At 39.9% G+C, this 20,096-nt stretch overlaps 2 protein-coding genes across 4 annotated transcripts in view; both read right to left on the minus strand.

The window, feature by feature from the left end:
• Positions 1 to 587: 587 nt before the first annotated feature.
• Positions 588 to 8,361, minus strand: snrpa1 (small nuclear ribonucleoprotein polypeptide A'). The gene is made up of 9 exons (XM_002939266.5): positions 8,191 to 8,361; positions 6,671 to 6,818; positions 5,025 to 5,103; positions 4,498 to 4,544; positions 3,814 to 3,916; positions 3,431 to 3,510; positions 2,518 to 2,593; positions 1,478 to 1,571; positions 588 to 763 (listed from the first exon to the last, which is right to left on the minus strand). Exons 1-9 carry the CDS (start codon positions 8,270 to 8,272, stop codon positions 705 to 707), a joined length of 768 nt encoding a protein of 255 aa, XP_002939312.2. The 5' UTR covers positions 8,273 to 8,361; the 3' UTR covers positions 588 to 704.
• Positions 8,362 to 13,966: 5,605 nt separating this feature from the next.
• pcsk6 (proprotein convertase subtilisin/kexin type 6) overlaps positions 13,967 to 20,096 on the minus strand; it is a 235,080-nt gene continuing 228,950 nt past the window's right edge. For all 3 annotated transcript variants that reach the window (XM_031899241.1, XM_018092475.2, XM_002939262.5), the window contains 4 exons: positions 19,648 to 19,751; positions 18,876 to 19,005; positions 17,785 to 17,897; positions 13,967 to 15,934 (listed from right to left, as the gene is read on the minus strand). In XM_031899241.1, the coding sequence (XP_031755101.1) occupies positions 15,837 to 15,934; positions 17,785 to 17,897; positions 18,876 to 19,005; positions 19,648 to 19,751 (445 nt within the window). In that variant the 3' untranslated portion in view covers positions 13,967 to 15,836. The remainder of the gene's footprint in view (positions 15,935 to 17,784; positions 17,898 to 18,875; positions 19,006 to 19,647; positions 19,752 to 20,096) is intronic.

Consider the following 20,096-nt stretch of genomic DNA (forward strand, 5'->3'; position numbering starts at 1 on the left):
AAACAATTGAAATTAATCCACAAAGGTGGTGCGTAGCAATGCTAAAACCAGAATTACCTAATAAAGATCTAAGGCTGCGTGTAAGGCTCAGCCTCTCCTAACAGGCCCTCCTCTCGCTCTCCATGTTACACAGCAGCCTGTGGCAATGACAGATTGCACCGATAGCATGAAAGACTTTTCCTTACAGCTTACATTTAGGAGACTGAAAGAGACCTATTGGCCTGTTATGCAAAGGGTCCCAGCTCCACCAGCCCCCGAGAACCCAGTACAAATGTGTGATCTAAATAATCCAGCTGCAAAATAACTGCAGATGCAGCGGCCCCATATTAGGCTAATGACAGAAAATGCAGAGACTCATGTTTTTATACGGTTATCGGCTACATGTGCCTGCCCGAGTATATTAAATTCATTCATAAGTGTAAGGGGAGTTTTAAGCATCTTTTGGCTTGCCAGAAATATTCGCCATACGCTTCGTGTGGCATTAGCCTTGGGCAACCTAAAGCATAATGTGCAGCCAAAAGTTCTTCAGGCATACAAATATCCCAACTTCATAGCAAAAATATACATATTCAAACAAAAATCTCCAGTTAAAGTAAAATACAAAACCGATTTTATTGGATTTACATTTACAGGAGAACATTTACAATGATCATCTCAAAAGATAAAAAAAAAAAAAATCACATTAGAAACACAGAAACATCAGCTCAGGATCCATTTGTAACAACATCTTCATCCATTTCTTCTTCAGCTTCCTCAGACGTTGCTGTAACAAAATATAAGGAGAGTGGAATGAAGAGAATAATCCCTCTGCATTAACTGGACAGTTAATTAAGCAGTACATTATCCATAGGACTGAACCCTACCCTATAACCCCCCCTCCTATAACACAGCAGTGGGGGGTCATTTATCAACACTGGGCAAATTTACCCACGGGCACTATCCCATAGTAACCAATCAGTGATTAGCTCTTTTGAGCCAGCTGCAGGTAGAACAATGAATACAACAATTTGATTGGTGGCCATGGGTTACTACCCACAGGCAAATTTACCCAGTGTTGATAAATTACCCCACTGTGTATAATGGAAAGGAAGTGGCTACTGATCACCTCCTCTGATGAAGCACCCAATGGTGCGAAATGCGTTAGGAGAGTGGGTACCATGAGGCATTGGGATGCACCTATCCATTGTTTGGTATATTATGTTTACTGCTTATTTTTGAATTGTTTGTTTAATTTTGAGCCAATAAATGTTTTGCTTATGTCACTGAAATGTTATTTGTTCATCTACTGATCAGCATGTTCTGTACCTGCAGGGTGGCTGTAGCGGCATTTACCCTAGCCAAAATTGTAAGCTGGCTTTGTAGTCTAACAAACACTGCCTAAGGGGTTGTGGAGGATATTTGTTGCTTAAGAAAAAAAGAGTGAACTTGAATAGCAGTATAGAAAGTTAAAAGACAGCAGTACTAGGCGCAAACTTACCCAACACATGATCTTTGCCAGGTATCTGACCAGACTGCAACAAACCATTGAGTCTCTCCACCTCTGCTAGAGTAGTTGCATTAGCAATGGCATTCTGCAGAACACATAGCATTTCATTATTATAATGGGCTCACAAAAAGCTTGTATAATAGTCCTTAGGTCTTCCCCACAAAAGCATACTTTGTATGAGGAGGGGGTATTACAATAAGGGCATGTGGGATAACCTCAGAAAAATGAGCACTGAACTTTTAAAAAAACAGAATAAGGCTTTATACTATATTAAATATTCCAGACAGGTTACAACATGGTATTTCTATATCGAGTTTGTAGCCGCTGGTACTATGACCCCATACCAAAAGTCTTAAAGGACAAGTCAACCTAAAATATACATTTTTTGCCTAATTAAAACATAATTCTATGCAACTTTGCAATACACATTTCTTACAAATTTCCAATGGTTTTTGCCTTATATGTATATATAATTGCTACTAGCCTGGTGGCTCTGACTCTTGATACAATGTAACACAGGCAGCAGACTGACAGACCTGTCTCGCTGGAGGAGACTGACCTCTGCAACATTGTTTAAAAAGTAACCAGGAGTTCAGCATATGCTGCTTTCTGTAGCAATTACATTTACTAATAACTTTTAAAGCACTAAAAATGTTCAATAAATTCACATCGGAAAGTTGTTTTCTTTAATTAGGCAAAAAAGTTATTTTTGGGGTTGACATATCCTTTAATGTTGCATTTTTTTTTTAGGTGCTGGAATATGTGACAGGCAAAAATGGTCCAACCCCCCTCCCCATACACCATGGTCATTAATTGCCAAGCCTATATAAATTTGTCACCAGCGACAATAGTAATGGACCAGCATATGGCCCTCAAGTTAGTGCTGGACAACAACCGTCAGTGCCACCATGCTGGTAAGCTGTAGTTAACAGAAAGATGGCTGCAAGTTGTATATATATATGTAATAGTACACTTCCCCTAACAACTGATAACCAACAAGGACCCTTATTAAACACCAGGCTTTACTGTACCTTAATGGCTTCAACATCACCTGGCGAGGGCCCAGCTTTCTTCTTTTCTGTTGGCAAACCAGCACCTGGAACAAATCTTAAGCACATAAAGGGACTACATTAGTGCTTCTATTTCATCAAATCTTTGTGCTTCTCTTTCACATGAAAGGGATTAAAGACCAGTGTAGTATCTCATCTTAGTTAACAACTGATACAGAGAAATTCACCTTCACAAACACTTTGCACCCATCGTGTTCTTTGCTTATAGCACAAATCATAATATAATGAGGGTATAATACTTTTAGTTGTCTCACACAACCCTTCCCATTTACATGTTGCACATGTCTGCCAGTAAGGGGATAATACCATCAAGTAAAGTTGCAGTTTATAAAAAAAATATCTTCAGAGTATAAATTGCAGGAAATATGCTCTTGCTTAAAGGCACATGTGGTCTTTATGGAAAGCTGCAGCATTATTTCCCCTTAGACAATGGGAGCAGCTGCGCTGATGGTGTATCGGTGCAATAATCCAAAACCTACATCGCTGGTTGTTAGCCAAGGCTAGATGACCAAGCCCCAGCAATAATAAAATATGATACATTCAGCAAAATGTCTCCGTTTTACTGCAGCTATATAGAACATGCAATGTTACTATTGTGGTTCCACAAACCAGGCACATTTTGACTACTGGGAGATTGCAGGTGTTTTGGTGACTATTTATAATTGCCTAAACACACTGCATCATGCTATATTATTCAGGCTACATAAATCGACAGACTTTATTTTGATGTTAATGCCCCTTTAACAGCTGACTTTCTCAGGTGCATATTGACCCATATTAAGCTTATGAGAATCCCTTACCATATCAGCCCCACCCCGGTACAAGGTGCTTGTGAAGGAGAGTTCCATTTTACAGATGAAAATTCGTATCTTACGTTTTTGATCTCTTGGCAATATCCTTTGCAAGCTGTGCACCACGCTTGCCCTTGAACATATTCGCTGCCTCCTCTCGCTCCTGAAGCGATACCATATACAGAGTTAAGGGAGAATAAGAGCAAATGCAATGGGACTGAGTGCACAGTAGTCTTCCTAGTTCAGGGGAACAGTGTCATACTCTTTACACCCCTGCACAGTAATATGCCACAGCAGCTACCATAGGATTGGAAGACTCAACAGGGACACTTGAAAATAGACATGCTCAGCTGCAAGCAGTCAAAATATTGTACCGCTCGTGAGTGTATCATTATCAAATAAAATAAAGAGCTAAAATTTAGTTTTTGCTCCAGAGACTAGAAAGTGCGATTTCCCAGTAACATACCGACTGCTTTACTTTCTCGAAATCCAGGACCCGAACCTGGGGGATTTTGTAGATCACATACATTCTGTAATGTCGCTTGTTTGTCACAGGGTTTCTCAAAAGGCTGCAGGGAAAAAATAGGAAATCCTAAATAGGCCAAACATACAGTAAACCAGTTCTCGTGGAGATGGCTTCATCTATAAGCGACCTTAATAATAAGTTTATTTTCCCATGGTGCTTTCTATGCAACTGAAGAACAAAAGTCATCCCAGAAACATACAAACTGCTAACCCATACACTGACTTATAGAAGCTGGGGAGTAACTACAGAGCCAGCAGGGTTGCAGGGGAGCCACGGAGTGTAGAGTGCCCAATAAGACCCTAATTAATGAGAAATTTCAATATATCTTGGTAGAACTGGGCAAGTTAGCAATTTTTTTGGAGCCCAGTAACATCCACTTACGCCACTATAGATAAGGAACATTAAACTAATTCACATCTAAAAAGGGATGCACACAATATGGAGGCCTGGTGATAAAGAGATCATTGTACAAAAACCCACCACTCCTTATATTGAGCTAAAACTAAAACGACCACAAGATCTAAAAACCACAGGACAATATAGACTACAAAATAATCTGCAGTTCATGTAATAACCGTGTGAGTGTCAAACAAAATAGAAATAACAAGCACACAGATCACTCACCTGATGTATGTGAGGTGTTTGCAAGGTGACAGATTGTCGAGGTCACCCTAAAGATATATAAATGTATAATCAATAATTTTCAGTTACTGCAGTGATTGCAGGCACACGATCATAAGAAACTGAAAGTGTACCTAGACAAGAGCATTAATCTAAAAAATAACACTACAGCTTGTTACCCTGGCAAAGGATTACTGAGAAACCAGGGAACAGAAAATGTCATTTGGTTTAAAAGGATATGTGGTAATGATGTTTCTGGGAACTTTAGCGGCAATGCCTTCAAATAAAAGGAAAATGCTGCCTATGGCATGGGGGGGGGGGGGGGGGGGATCGCTTGGGAAAAAAGGGATATTTGCCTGCTCAGAAATGCGTGTGTTTTCCACTTGTATGAATGTAAATCACCAACAGGCAGGAAAAGAGCATTGTGCAATATAAAATGGGTCATTATACATTTAGGGGCTCTTTCAAATATGAAAGAACAAGGTGCATTGTAAAGTGCTCCAAATAAAGATGCAAAATGTAGTACTTACCAGCTCTGTAATACTGTTGTTTGTGAGAATCAATTCCGTTAAATTAGGTAAAGCATGTTCTATACCTTCCCCAATACGGCTGTGGGGAAAAATGTAATTAACACCAAGCATTACAAAAAAAAGCTTACATTTATTTTTGCAGAAAATATCTTTCACCAGCATTTACAAAAAGGGTATGGGCCATATTTATTATATCCCAATACGTTGTGCTAATGGATCCCACACAGTATATGCAGGTAGAATAGCAGAGCCCCCTTACACAGACTGTGCTAGCACGAGACCCAAATATGTCCCTTAATGGCAGCCCTAAGAGCCAGAATGGGAACATACAAACATGTTAAATAAAATGAGGCCAAACAGCAAAGAGATCTCTGCCTGAGAGTTTCCAGCCCAGTTATATAACAATCAGCATGTTTGCTTTAGCATTACAACATAATCTTTTACATAAAAACAACTAGGAACTGCACAATTCAGCCCATGGTACATAAATGGGTCTCTGCTCCCAGAGAAGTGCTTCCCTACCAATGTCACTGATACTAATGTTAAAATGCATCTAACACTTTGAGAAAGTGCAGTGCTAAACAGAGTACAGGCCATGCTGGGGTGCTTTGAGGGTTTTATGCAGGACTCTTATTACCTCTACTTGTCATTAATGAGAATAAATATGTTTTTTAACCATAAAAGGCACCAGTCAGTTTTATTTTTTTAAAAATCCAGTGAATAAATCAAGTCTGCAGCTCACAGGGTTACTTATTTAACTTTTACAAAGGCCTATAATCATTCAATTCAACCCTTTATAAAATAATGCTGGCTGCCGGTCCTAAGAGATCCACTCCATAATGAGAAGGACTTGCACTCTCTGTTTATACATGTGGTTTGGCTGCATTCAAGTAGGAATGGAATTTTGCTTTTAATGCTGATGTTATTGCTCCTTATTATGGTCTCCCCAGATGCGTACTAGCTAAAAATAAGATATGCTGATGATTCATGGGGCTTTGTAACATATACATTTTGTTGGTGATTGGAACCAGCCATTTCAAAAGCTACTCTTGAGTAATCTGTTACATTCACCCAGTCATCATTTGCTCTTAGGAGCAAGAAGGAGCTGTGGATTTAAGGTCCGATAGGCTGATGAACCCTTCGAGACTGATTAGTGGGCATAGCAAGTCTATAGACTACATGGAGACATGATGGATCTTTTGAGGAAAATTCATTCAAACAAAATGATCATACTTGGTTTGCCTTTTCTTGGTGTTATGTAACAAATCTTAAAGTCAGTTCACCCAGAAGGAATAAGGATATGCTTATGTGTTACCGAGGTATTTATTTTCTTCCTACACCAGTGATTAATGCAGTGTGTGCAGCAACCAACCCAAACGCTAATGTGAGTGAACACAGTGGCAAACAGTTTGCTGCTTTAGGGTTATAGCATACTTTTGGCTGCTAAGGTGCTTTTATTGAGAGCCAAAAGTTCAATACACCCTTTCCTTTACTGTCTGTTATAAAAAAAAAAAGCCTTTATTTTGAAATGAAGTGCATTCAGATTCAGATTCTGAATACATGTCAAAAAAGTATCATATACACAGATAGCAATGACAGTGTAAGAACCAGTAGCATATATAGCTATAATAAAGCACCAAACTTACCATATTCTGTTATTGTTTAGTAGGAGGGTCTTAAGTCTTTTCAATAAAGGAAATCCATCCAGTTTTCTAATCTCATTATCTGAACAATCAATTGTATCAAACTGGTCTAGTGTTGCCCCAAGATTCTCAATCACTGGGATTTTGTAGCCTGTGTGAGAGAATCAGAGATAACATTTACATATGAACTGAGAGTTGATAATACTGCCACTGGATATATGTGTGTGTGGCTGAGAGCAAAGAAGTATACACAGTGTCTCTGCAAACATCCTCTATGACTTTGCCAATATCTGTAGTTTCCATTTGCTCCCAAAACAAGCAACTGGGGTAGTAACACAATCCAGGTTTGAACATGAATGTGCCTCATTCCCCTGCTACTTATATCAAAAGGTTTTCTAGTGCAGATGCCCTCCCTGCCTCCCAACTGCCCACCACTTACTGAGTCAGTCTCCAACAAGGAGCAGCTTTGTCAGTGTCACTGGGCTTAGGGTCAGGCAATGTTGTGTTTGGCTAAAGGGCAAAAGCCTATCAGAACATAGCCCCAGCTACACAGCCTCACAAAGCAATAGTGGGTTTTTATTTTACTGGGGTCAGTTACCTACCCTTAAGCTGCAGGTCAAGGTTAGCAAACAAATCACTTCTGTTTTGTCTATGCACCAATTTAAACCTATTGTAAAAGTGGTAGCCTTACAAATGGCCAAGGCATATGCCCACTCTGCAAGGAATCTCCTCAAACGACAACATTTATGTTATTTCTTAATACTAATAATTTTATAAGACATGCTCACCCCAGCTGTAGTAAAACTACAACTCCAAGCAACAACTGCCCTCCCCAGCCCCAGAAGGATTTCTTTACATACAAAACCTATAAAAGGACTGAATATTAACCACGACACACACAGCTGTTACCCACACAGTGTTACAACTATGCCTAAATATTATGGATTCTTCAGCCACATTCAAATAAGTTCCATATAGTGTAATAGGGGGGAGCTGGAGCAGGCGTCCAAGTATTGTAGGGGCTCCATACTCATAATATTTGGTTGACATGACTGATACAATACAGCAGGGAACTCAAAGATATTCTCCCCACTAAAAGAATATAAGTGCATAAAGCTCTAATGCTTCTGTGCCTGCTGCCACTGTACATAAGGAATACTAGATCCTACCGCAATGGTAAGTGTGTGTGTGTATACATATATCTCATATAGAACCAACACACCAATCACACACACACTTGCCAAAAAAAATATAACCCCCCCCCCCCAGCACTTTTGGGAAGCCAATACCCCGGACTATTTAACCATACACACACTGAGTTGTTTTCCCTAATTCATTACACTGCGATCCAGTCTAAATCCCAAACTAACGGCCGGATGTTAGGGAAATAACTATAAGCTCAAACAAACAAACAAACGCAGAATACAATGGAGAGTGAGTGCAGATTGGCGGACTGGCCCTGGAAATGAGAACAACTGGCAGCCGAGAGTCTCCCAATGAGGCCGGGAGAGGCCGCCGCTCACCCCTGAGGTCCAGCTCTCGGTCCCGCACCGCGTTAGTGTACTGCGCAGCCTGCTCAATCAAATCAGCCGTGAGTTTCACCATGATGCCCGGGAAAGCTGCAAGCCAGAGCCAAAGCCAACGCGCGGCACCACACGACAGGAAGTCCACTAGAGAGTCACTTCCGCTATGGCTAGGCGCTCTACTGGCCAATCAGCAAGCCGCTTTGAAAAGGGGCGGAGCCTAGCGCTGCCTCATGTACCTGTGACGCTGTACAAGAGACAGGGGAAAGTACATGAGTAAAGAATAATCGAGCGCAAAGCTTGTGGCGACAGCTAGAAGAAGCGAAGAATAAGAAAACCTTGGAAGAATACACACGGAGCTACTAGTAGAAGCTACTTGTCATGGCTACTAAAACAGACAAAGCTGATCATTTACTGATAATTGTCTCTACGTGTGTTTTAGCAGAGGCAATTCTCAGTACTGTCTATGGCAGGGGATTTTCTGGTGATTAGTAGCCGTGACAAGTAGCTGCTACTAAGTAGCTCCCTGTATCTTCACCCTTAGGGCTCTGGCACACGGGGAGATTAGTCGCCGGCAAGATGGCAGACGCGGCGGCGCAATTTCGTGCAAATCGCCGAAAAAGCCTTGCGAGTCTTTTTCAGCGATTTGCCGAAATCGCCCCGCCGCGTCTGCCATCCCACCGGCGACTTACATTATCGCCGATGGGATGGCAGGGGAAGGCAACTCGGGGAGATTAGTCGCCCGCGAACAGGGAGTTTTGCCGCGGGCGACTAATCTCCCCGTGTGCCAGAGCCCTTAAGGTGCCCATACACAAGGTGCCTTACCCTGGGGCCAAACGATTGAATTATTGCGGCGGATATAGGTCCGGGGACTGCATCAACAAGCCAACGCGGTCGCGGGCGACTAATCTCCCCGTGTGCCAGAGCCCAAAAGGTGATTGAGGGAAATCTAAATCAGTGGAAGCTACACTATTAGCTACTGTTGTTTCATTAAGAAATGGGTGAATCAGGACCTGCTAAGTCAGTAAGGACATAATTACCAACCCAAGCAAAGTTTTCTCTGCACAGTTACTAATAGCAACCAGTGATTAGCCTTGGTCTGCAGCAGGTCAGAGACTGAATGGGAATGACTGGAATTGTACTGGTTAGTAATAATGCACTGATATACCAATGCTTAAGTGTTGGTAAAAGAGCCGCAGTAGGAGGCTAAGCCAAGTGAATGCAGTTAGCAGCCTATACATGGGTAATGCAAAGAAACTTCTCAGAGGAGACAGATGTATGGGGTTTGGTATTAGCCTTTATGAAGGGGCTGAATTGGATCATGTTGCTTGTGTGTGGCTTTTGCCAAATTTAAAAAATAAGATGGAAGAAAGAGCCTGGATTTGCTTCAGTTTGCACCCATATTTGCACAAGACCCTCTTATGATAAAATCATTACTCTGGGGCCAAATGATCAGATGATCAGAGTTTGGCCTAGCATGCTAGTGCCCGACCAGGAAATGCTAATGTAGCAACCATGCCAAACCGATGGAATGTTTTCCATATTTAGTTTTCACAACTTTTTATATATGGTATTTATTTAATATACCATGGCACAAATGAAGGAATGTCTAATGTATTTCATTCAATAAATGGCGTCCATTGGTACCTACTTATAGTATAAGGTGGTAGGATGAAGGTGGGAGTGAATGTTCTTAGGAAATGTGGGGGCAGATTGGAGCTGTGTGGGAAAAGGGTCATTTGCCCCATCTTGCACTGCCGTCACCTTATGTATCAATGCTGCATTTTACTGAAATGGTGACAAGGTTCTCTCTGCTTCTAAAACCTTTTTCTTTTCCATATCTCTTTAAAGATGGTTTAAGGTACCCAAGCAAAATAAAATTTTAGGTAAAGGCTCATTTTCAGGTCTCCTGTTTGCCCTTATGCAGAGCTCATTGTCTGCTTCAGTCCCATGTCACACATTCAGCCATTTTAACCCTATCCTTGTATGTGTGTGTATGGGTCCAAAGAATTCACACATTGAAACATCTTTTTGCTGCTAGCTTTAAAAGAAAAATTGCGATGAGATAAAACGCTTTTACAGTTAACCAAATAGAAACCTGTAGGGACTCAAAATATGATGATATTGCTAATACTCAAAGGAAAACGATACCCCCAGAAGGAATACTTAACCGACAGACAGTTTATTTTATGTTCAGTGACTTATTAAATATGGCAATTTTCTATTAAGGATTACCCAATAGCACATACTACTAAAAAAGTATATTTTTATGAAATTGGTGTATTTAGATGAAGCAGGGTTTTACATATGAGCTTGTTTAGACAATATATTTTTATAGGGACCTACATTGTTTGGGGGTATAGTTTTCCTTTCAGTTTTTTATGCCCAAAAAACACTTCCCTTTTAAAAATGACATCTATAGCCAAACAGGACCAGTAGAGGGCAGCATTGCATCAGACAGGAAAAAATTAAATGTAGTTTACGCATCCAATTTTTATATTAGTTCCATTTTATTTTGACACACAACTACATCCGATTTGTCGCATGCATTTTGTCAGTCTGACGCTATCCAAGAAATCTGCTTGTGGAGTTTAGCCCTCATAGAACTTTCTAAATATGTATACTCATTTATAGATAGGCACTGGGAATCTCATTCTGTGTATACTTTATTAAACCAGAATCACAGTCAGACACTAAAACTACAATCCTGTCAAGTTTCCATTATAAAAACTTCTCCCCCCCCTTTTCATTTTGTAAAATCTCAAAAAGGTATTTTTTCACTCCCGGCTTTGCAGAAGTCAGATCACTGTCAGCAGACACGTTCCTCAGAGACCCCTGGGAGTGTGTTTTTTGGAACAGTAAGTCCTGGATGCTGGATATCAAACACACTGATACGTGATGGCACTGGAGACAGTTGTGATAATTCTACCTGAGATGCCACTGCATGGTGAGACCAAGTTGTGGTCCTTGTTGAACTTAGCTCTGATGTACCTGTGACAAGTAGTTACCTTTTTGTGGTCCTGGCTGAGTGCTGCATGATGGACTTGATAGAGTATGGCTTGATAAAGGGCTTGGGGAAGTCAAATGACTCTGCCCATTATGTCTTAAAGGAGAAGGAAAGGCTAGTAAAGAGTTAATCTCAAGCTGCAGACATACCTTTAGTTGTCTCAATAGTGCCCTTAAGTCTCCCCATATTTCTCCTGTTCAGATGATCAGAAGCCTCATAGGAAAAAAAACCCACTGAGCTCTGTAAAGAAAGTTCCCATACATGCTCAGTTTGTAAGACTGAGTCAGCTTCCTGCTGATTCCTTCTCATTTAATTGCTAACTGGAGGGCCCTCTTTTTCTCTTCTCTCAGTTATTTTTATATACCCATTTAATGTACATAAGTACATTTGCCCAATGCTTTTACATTACCTATCTAATGCCCCATGTTCCTCTATGAGGGGGCGGCCATATTTGTGCAGTAGGAGTTTGATAGCATTAGAAGCTATAACTGACAGGCTGAGAATGTGACAGTTAGGTTGTAAAACAGTCAGGTTTATGGACTTAAAATAATACCTCTTTACAAAAGCAGCTCTATCAGTGAAAAATGATCAACATGACCTATAGGGTACTTTTAATATACATTCGTATTTTAAAGAGTAGTTTTTTTTTATGTCAGTATCAGCACAACAATGAAAATGCCCTTCCCTGCAGGCAGGCATTGCTGTAAAACAATTAAGATGGGCAAATACTCAGCTACCAGCACAAGTGAACGGGAAGAAGGCACTTCGCAGAGAAGGGTGCTTAGTAAGCTATGGCCTAGTTGAAATGTATACTTTTACAGAATACAAAGTATATAGTTACAACTCTATATTGCCAAAATATGTGGTATTAATATAAGGTTGATCCTTTCTCTTTTCTAATACATCAATTGGAACATTTGCTTCCATTTATACTCAGGCTTGGGGATCAGGCTTGGCTTTCATTAGCATGCCATGAGGGCTCTGTGTGGGCCATTCAGGTTCTTCCAATCCCATCTCTGTATGGAGCTGGCTTTGTGCACAGTTTTATTCAGCTGAAAAGGGAGGAGCCATCCCCAAACTATTGCCACAAACCAGGAAGCCCAGAATGCCAAGAATGTCAGTGTAAGATGTAGGGGCTCCTGTGTCAGCAATCTCGTGTGTGGCTCAAATAGCCAAGTCTAGTATTAAAAGGGTGTCAATATAGTTTTGGCCATAGAGTGTAGACAGCATTAACGTGCATTTCCAGCCTTCAACTGAACAGTGAACACCTCCTCCCCTAATCTACATACTCGTTTAGTTGGGAAGAACCAACATTCTTCTTGATTTTTTTGTTTTCCCTATATAACCTGATATTATAGCATAAACTTAAAACCTCATTATTATTTGGCAATAACATTCTAAAAATTCCTTTCCAGCCAAGACCATCGGTGGGGCAATTCTAGTCTCACCCCCAGCAGATACAGACTCAGCTGCCTCCATTACTGCAATCCTGGTGCCAACTCCCCTTTACCCACATACATACTAGTCAAACTAAGGGACAGGTTATTAAAAACACATTTAAACCTACAGTTATAAAGGTAGAGTAACTAAAGAATAGCCCTTTCCGATGAGTTCTCTGTTGATAAATACAACATTAATGTGAAATAGTGTACATATTACTTTGAGAAAAAATTTGCATGAGATATTTAAAGGGGAACTTCAGCTTCCAAAGCCCCACACAAAACAGAAACCTCTAATATACCTATCTTTGTAATCTGTTCCTTTAAATAGTATGAATAAATACCATTTTTATATGCTGAAATCCTGGCAGGGGAGGAAGGACTAAAACATTGATGGTACTAATTGTAACAACTCCACATCTTAGAGACAGCATGCAGGAACTACACAACCCACAATGCATCACACTGTGATGTTCCTTTCCTTATTGACATCTAGTGTGCAGGGAATTGTGGGATTTGGAGGATGCAGGCTGAGGACAGTACTACAATTTGCTTGCTTTTCTTTGAGTCCCAAAGCAGTCAGCCAGATCAGCAGGGGGTCAGGCTTAGGTAACTGTTCCAAACCATATTATTACATTAAACATTATGAAAAGGCTGCATATCTTTTTAATTGATGTATATTGCAAAGTTGCTTAGAATTAGGTTTACTTTTCAAAAATCTTAAGATGTGTTTGGGTGGAGCTCCCCTTTAAACCCACCTTTGTCTCTCAATGAACCTGCCTGTAAACTGAAACCTGTCACATCGGTTGGGTGTAACCAACCATAACAGCATGTAAATGTACTTGTAAATGTATTTTATTATTTTCTGCACTGCTGGCCCTGATTAAATCTACCATTGAAACTAGAGGCATTAGTCAGCTGTGCCTCAGCCCAAACTCTGTTTCCCACCATGCCTTGGGCACTACTGTGATTCTTTGTTAATGACAGAACAGTCATTAACTGACTACTGCAACATTATGTTATGAACACATGTATCAGGACTGATGTATATGCTGCACCGCATAGTGGCAGTAATAACTCAAAGGGGATTCAGCCAATAAAATATATTTTCAATGTGCCTAAGTCAATTTAAAATGATATAGTAAAAGCAGCGTTACGAAGCATGGAATTGAGCTGCAGTCTAAAGGACAACAAAGTCAACCGCTTTTTCTTTGGCGCAAAGGGGCCACAGTTGCCCCAAGATACAGTTATATCTACAGTGTTTTTCAACGTGCTGTATTCTCCATCCTGTTCTCCAGAGGATATCCACTATAAACACAAGACAAAAATACATGGTATACAAAATGGCATTTATGAAAATAATAAAACACAATGATCTTATAAGTTAAGAAAAAAAAGTGCTGCGTAAGTTAAATCACAACATTAAAACAGAAGATGAACCTCTTTTTCACTGCCTAGGCTGGCTGCAGGACTGCAGAGAAATGGCTACTGGCAAATATGTGATGTAAAACAAGAACCAGAGTTTGAATGTACAAAACAAAGGGGGATATTTAAGGTCTGAATATCATTAGGTATTCATTCCGGTAGGACACCCTTGCACCCAGCAGATTATAGGCAGGATAGAACATTCGGATAAACTTACCTTTATAAAGTAAAACTGTACATATCATACATATGGTTGCTAGGCCACATTTTTTAAAACCAAACATTCTCAAACATACAGTGCTAATTTGTTAATTGTAATAGAAACGATTGCACTTTGCATCAATCAGATCCAGCCCCTATTTTCCACTACAGGTTATTATACCCCTTAGATCCAGCCCCTATTTTCCACTACAGGTTATTATACCCCTTAGATCCAGCCCCTATTTTCCACTAGAGGTTATTATACCCCTTAGATCCAGCCCCCATTTCCCAATACAGGTTATTATACCACTCAGATCCAGCCCCCATTTCCCAATACAGGTTATTATACCACTCAGATCCAGCCCCCATTTCCCACTACAGGTTATTATACAACACAAATCCATCCCCTATTTCTCTACAAGTTATTATTAGATCTGGGTTAAACCTAGCTACGTTTGAGATGCAGCTGTGCTCTCTGTTCCAGCATACGGTTTGTAACTTTGTGTACGACAACAGGAACAGATGTTAAATAAAAGGCGTTTTTTTAGGCAAAAAAATATATATCTATTACCAAAGCATTGTATTCCCAAATGGTGTAAATGTGTATAATTATATGTATCTGTGCTGCACTTTCCAGTTCCTGCAGGTGCAATCAAACAAAAACTCTTTAATGGATTGCAGGCAATTAAGCATGGATCCTAGAGTGCTTCCCATTGGCCAAGAAAGTGACGGCATTTAAATATCAAAAAACAATATGTGATTTCTTAGAATACTTTCTCTCCTCTATGTAGAGATGATATCAGCTTTAAAAAAAACACCCTGTCTTTAGAATGTTCTACGTGTGATAGGTGAAGTGTGCCTTACTGTGCATTTCCTTATATAAAAAGCAAGTGCTCTGAATAAAGTCTCTGTTAGTGGCTACTTAAATAGTGAATGAAGGTTTAAACTATGTGCTGTATATAGGAGCTGCTAAGCTTATAATTTACTGTGATCAGCCCTGTTTAAGAGAGAATGGATCCAAGTGTAGAGTTGGCTCTGTGATTAACCCCTTGAAGCATTTGGCCACATACCAATATTCATGTCTAGGATTGTATATTAAGCTCTTGTATAGGAAGATATTCAAGGCTTTCCCAGTCCCCAGCAGGATGGGTCCCCTTCAAAGTGTTCTTTACCCACTAGAACAGAAATGAAAGGATTGTCCATGGACATCTGTCATTTGATGGCAGCCTGAAGGCCAATGCAGTGGGTTCTAGAAGAAATTGGTGAAATGGCATTATATTCTGATACTTTCTTTAGAATGAAATCATTCCAAGCCTGTCCTGACATATTTAGTCATAGGAGACAAAATGGTGCTAAAGAAAGCAAAGACGTAACATACACAAACTTAAAATTAAGATGAAGAGTTTGTTCATAACTAGAAATACGTCTGGCACCGACAGTGTGAGTCAAACTTTGCACCGTTGTAAATAGAGTGGGGCTCGTAGTACATTCTGGGCTTATCAGATGTTGAGACCAGCCACCCAAAGTAGAGAGCTGCAAGCAGTCTATGGTGGGTAGAGTCGTGGTGGATAGGGTCATCCAGCTAGGAGACAAGTTCTGCAGCAAAACTGGATGAAGAGCTTCCGCTCGCAGAGTTTGCTTGACTTCACCATCTCACAGAACATCTCGTCAGCTGCCCCAGGAGAGAAATCTAGCGTTAGTAAAGTCTTGGTCTAATGTGAAAAAAAACTCAAATTGTCCATTTCCAAAACACATCTGTTTTACTTCTTCCCACTTGACTATATCAAATATATTGCCTGGATTCCTTCACAAACATATACTCTGCAATGATAATCCAAGGCCTCAATTCACCATGACAAGAAACTGACATTTCCGGCTATAAATCTTCAAGAAACTGGCTGCTGTGGAAATATTTAATATTTATTCTGACCACTATGCCTTTATAACATGCTTTTTTATGTTTTCATATTACTGCTACTGGCCAATTTGTTCAGGAAATACCTGTAAGGGGGTTGTTCACATTTACGTTCACTTTTAGTATGCAATTGGCTTTCAGTTAATTTTTCCTTATATAGTTTTTGAATTATTTGCCTCTTTTCTGCCTCTATCCAGCTTTTAAATGGGAGTCACTGACTCCAACAGCCAAAAACTATTGCCCTGTAAGGCTACAATTTTATTATTAGTTATTATTAGTTACTTTTTATTACTTATCTTTCTATGCAGGCCCTCTTCTATTCATATTCCCATGTCTCATTTAAACCACTGACTGGTTGCTAGGTTACAAAACACCCTAGATACCAGATAGCTGCTAAAGTACTAAATGAGAGCTGCTGAACAAAAAGCTAAATAACGGAAAAACCATAAAAAATGAAGACCAATTGCACATTATCTCAGATTTTCTACATCACATTAAAAGTTAATTTAAAGGTAAACTACCCCTTTAAAGGAGAAGGAAAAGTAAAAGCTAAGTAAGTTTTATCAGAAAGGTCTATGTAAATGCAGCCAGAAGCACTCACAGAAAAGCTGTACTATCCTCTATCAAAAGAAACACAGGATTTCTTGTCTCCTTTTTTGTAAACATGTTCTTAGGGTATCTTTATTCCCAGAGCCAGAGTCTGTGCAGCTCTCTCCTGCTCCCCCCTCCCATTAGAATTCATAAAACTCACTCCCCCCACCCTTAGGAATGTGTGATCTGAGCTAGAGCTGCAAGCAGGAAGCTACTTAACATGGCAGCTGCAATCTTAAACAGAGAAAGCTTCTAGGGCTCTTTACTCAGGTATGATAAAGCTTTCTGCAGAATAAATATAGTGTTTTAGGTGGCAGTAATGTGGCAAATCTATTGGCAGTAAAATGCCAAAATTGACTTTCCTTCTCCTGTAAGATAAACGGATCAAGTGTAATTATGTCATGTTGAACAGGTGAAAGACCAGTTATCCGGAAACCTGCTATCCAGAAAGTTCCAAGTTACGGGAAGGCCATCTTCCATAGACTCCTCATTTTTATAATTAATTTCATTTTTCTCTGTAATAATAAAACAGTACCTTGTACTGTAACAAAGATATAATTCATCAGTATTGGATGCAAAACAATCCTATTGGGTATATTTAATGTTTAAATGATTCTTTAGTAGACTTAGGATATGGTGATCCAAATGACAGAAAGATCCCTTTATCCGGATGACCCCATGGCAAGGACAAGCAGTGGCCATATACAGTATTTGTGTCTGTTGTGAGTCATGCAGTAACTGTGGGATGGTTTTTGACAGAAATCCTCAGATATAAAATATTCTCTCTAGTTTCACTGCTGATGCACACGTATGTTTCCTTACAGCCTATTCTAGGTGACTTCTATGAAACAATAAAATGCCAAGTCATATGGCAACACTGTTATAGTTGAGAGCTCCATTTCCTCAAGAGTGGCTGTGAAGAATTAAAAATCAGATACTAATGCAGAGCTTCAAGGGTTAATAGTAACAAAAGTTTTTAAATGTGTGTATACTTTATTTAAAAGGCACAAACTTACCATTGTTACAAGTGTTATTAGAGACACAAGATCCACTAAGTAGGCTAAAGCCTTCTCTGCACCTCACACAGTTCCTTCCACTTGCCTCACAGCTTACGCAGTTATCCTCACACCTAAAAGTCAGAGCCAGTTATTACCACAGCTATTACAAAGGAGAAACATTAAAAACCAATAGCTTGTCACCTAAAACTAAGAATTACAGATCTTATGGCATAAACACAATTATTAGCCCATGATATTAGATGTATTTAGAGGGGGTTAACGAAGGCCATTACCTCTGTGATTTTAATTTATACGATAAGTTAGCCGTTTATTTTAAACTCCCCTAAAATTACTCCAAACAGCCCCCACAATAACATACCTTTCTCCCTGCATGCAGATTTATTTTGCTTCTCTATTACAAGCAGCTAAACTGCAGTTTTTAGTTACTTCATTGTCAAGTGTGAAGCCCCACTTCTTTTTGCTTTCTATGAACTCATCTCTTAGGGGTATATTTATGATGTTATGTAAAAAGTGGAGTGAAGCATTACCGGTGATGTTGCCCAGGGCAACCAATCAGCAATTAGATTTTCACACTTAGAAAACCAAAGCAAAGCATCTGCATTGGCTGCTAGGAGCAACACCAGAATTCTTTAACGTGTATAGTTGGGTTGATCTCAATGCTCTGTAGAGATGGGTTAAGTCCTTTTACTCCCTTCTCAGCTAGTCCATTCCCTATGGACTTTACTTTCTGCATGGGGGCATTACTGTGCTGAAACAGCATTATACATTCAGACAAGTAGGGTTTTTCTAATAGTGATTCACGACTCCACAGAATGCGTTTCAATTGCTCCAGACTTTAGTGGCAGCATCCTTTCTACCAATCCAGCAGACTCTTGGCTTTGTGCTTGGTGTTGGTAGGACATGTGTGCAGCTGCTTACCCATAAAAATCCATAATCCCAACAGCCTTGACCCGACATTGCTATCAGAAACCAATTGGAACATGTCATTTTACACAGTGTGCCTGGATACTTTTGGCCAAATAGTGTACAGTAAGTGCAGTTGACATGATTGTGGCTGATAATGTGATGTTTGTTTAATGGTAACTTACCGTCTGCACACCTTGTGGGGCAGCCCTGGAACATCTTCAGAATAGAAGCCTGGGCTGCAGGCAGGGACACACCGCCACTCGTGTAAGTGAAAGTCTCTTGCACACTGTGTGCACTGCTCCTTTCCAGACCCTTAACAAGAGGATTAGAAGAAAACCATGTTTGGAATGCATCATAAACCTAAGATCTAACATTGTTTACATACCAATCCAACCTGGAACCAACCCAATATATACCCAAAGGAGTGCTAACATTTTTATGACATCTCAACAGTTCCTATGGAAGTTTCTTTATTAGCATCTCATAATAAATTTCCTACAAATAATGCCTCTCCTGAATGAGTCTATGGTTTTGACAGACTGCAGCTGAAGTGGCATCCTCAAGCTGTCATCTTGCCTTAAGGCAACGAAATTGATTAGAATCACCCTGGTATTCCAGCACTAAATTATGCCACAGGCCCACCCAGTTATTTTCCTAACAGTGTGTGTGGCAAAGCCACAGAGCTTTAGCTACAAGGAATTCGTCACAGAATCATCTGCAAAGACCCATGTTGGGAAAACAAACCAAACAGAGCTAAATATTTATGTTCTTTATGCAGCTTTCTGCCAAGTTACTCTATTCTTCATCAGCAGCATCCTTCTGCTCCTAGTACATCTTCCTCAAAGTACATAAAGCTCATCTACGGAGCATTTTTAAGAACAAAAAACTGCATTCCTATAAGTTATGTACTATTGCCAATATTTTTATAGACACTAAAAAGTATATTGCTCTTACCCATGCATGTATGACAAGATGAATGGCACTTTTCACATTTCATTAGAACTGTATTGTAGAAAGTCCCTTGCTCACATTCTGGTACGCACAGGCTTCCTAAGAGACTAAAAGAACAGTAGCTCAATTAAATGACATTCAGAGTGTTGCCTTGTTCCGAACCAACTGGGTTCCTAACAGATGTTAACTACAGCTCTAAAAACCCTTAAAGAAGAACTAAACCCTAAAAATGAATATGGCTAGAAATGACATTTTATATCATAAACGTATTATTATTACACCAGCCTAAAGGGTCAGCATAGTTCAGTTATAGTTGTATTGATCTGGGCCTTCAAATTAGTCACAGGAGCCCCCCCCATCTTGATCTGGTTTGAAGTGTCTGTGACACTGCACATGCTCAGGGGTCATCACAAATGATCGAGCATAAAATTCGGTTTGCCTGAGGCTACAGG

The sequence above is a fragment of the Xenopus tropicalis genome, chromosome 3 (genome assembly GCF_000004195.4).
Source record: "Xenopus tropicalis strain Nigerian chromosome 3, UCB_Xtro_10.0, whole genome shotgun sequence".
Classification (NCBI taxonomy): domain Eukaryota; kingdom Metazoa; phylum Chordata; class Amphibia; order Anura; family Pipidae; genus Xenopus; species Xenopus tropicalis.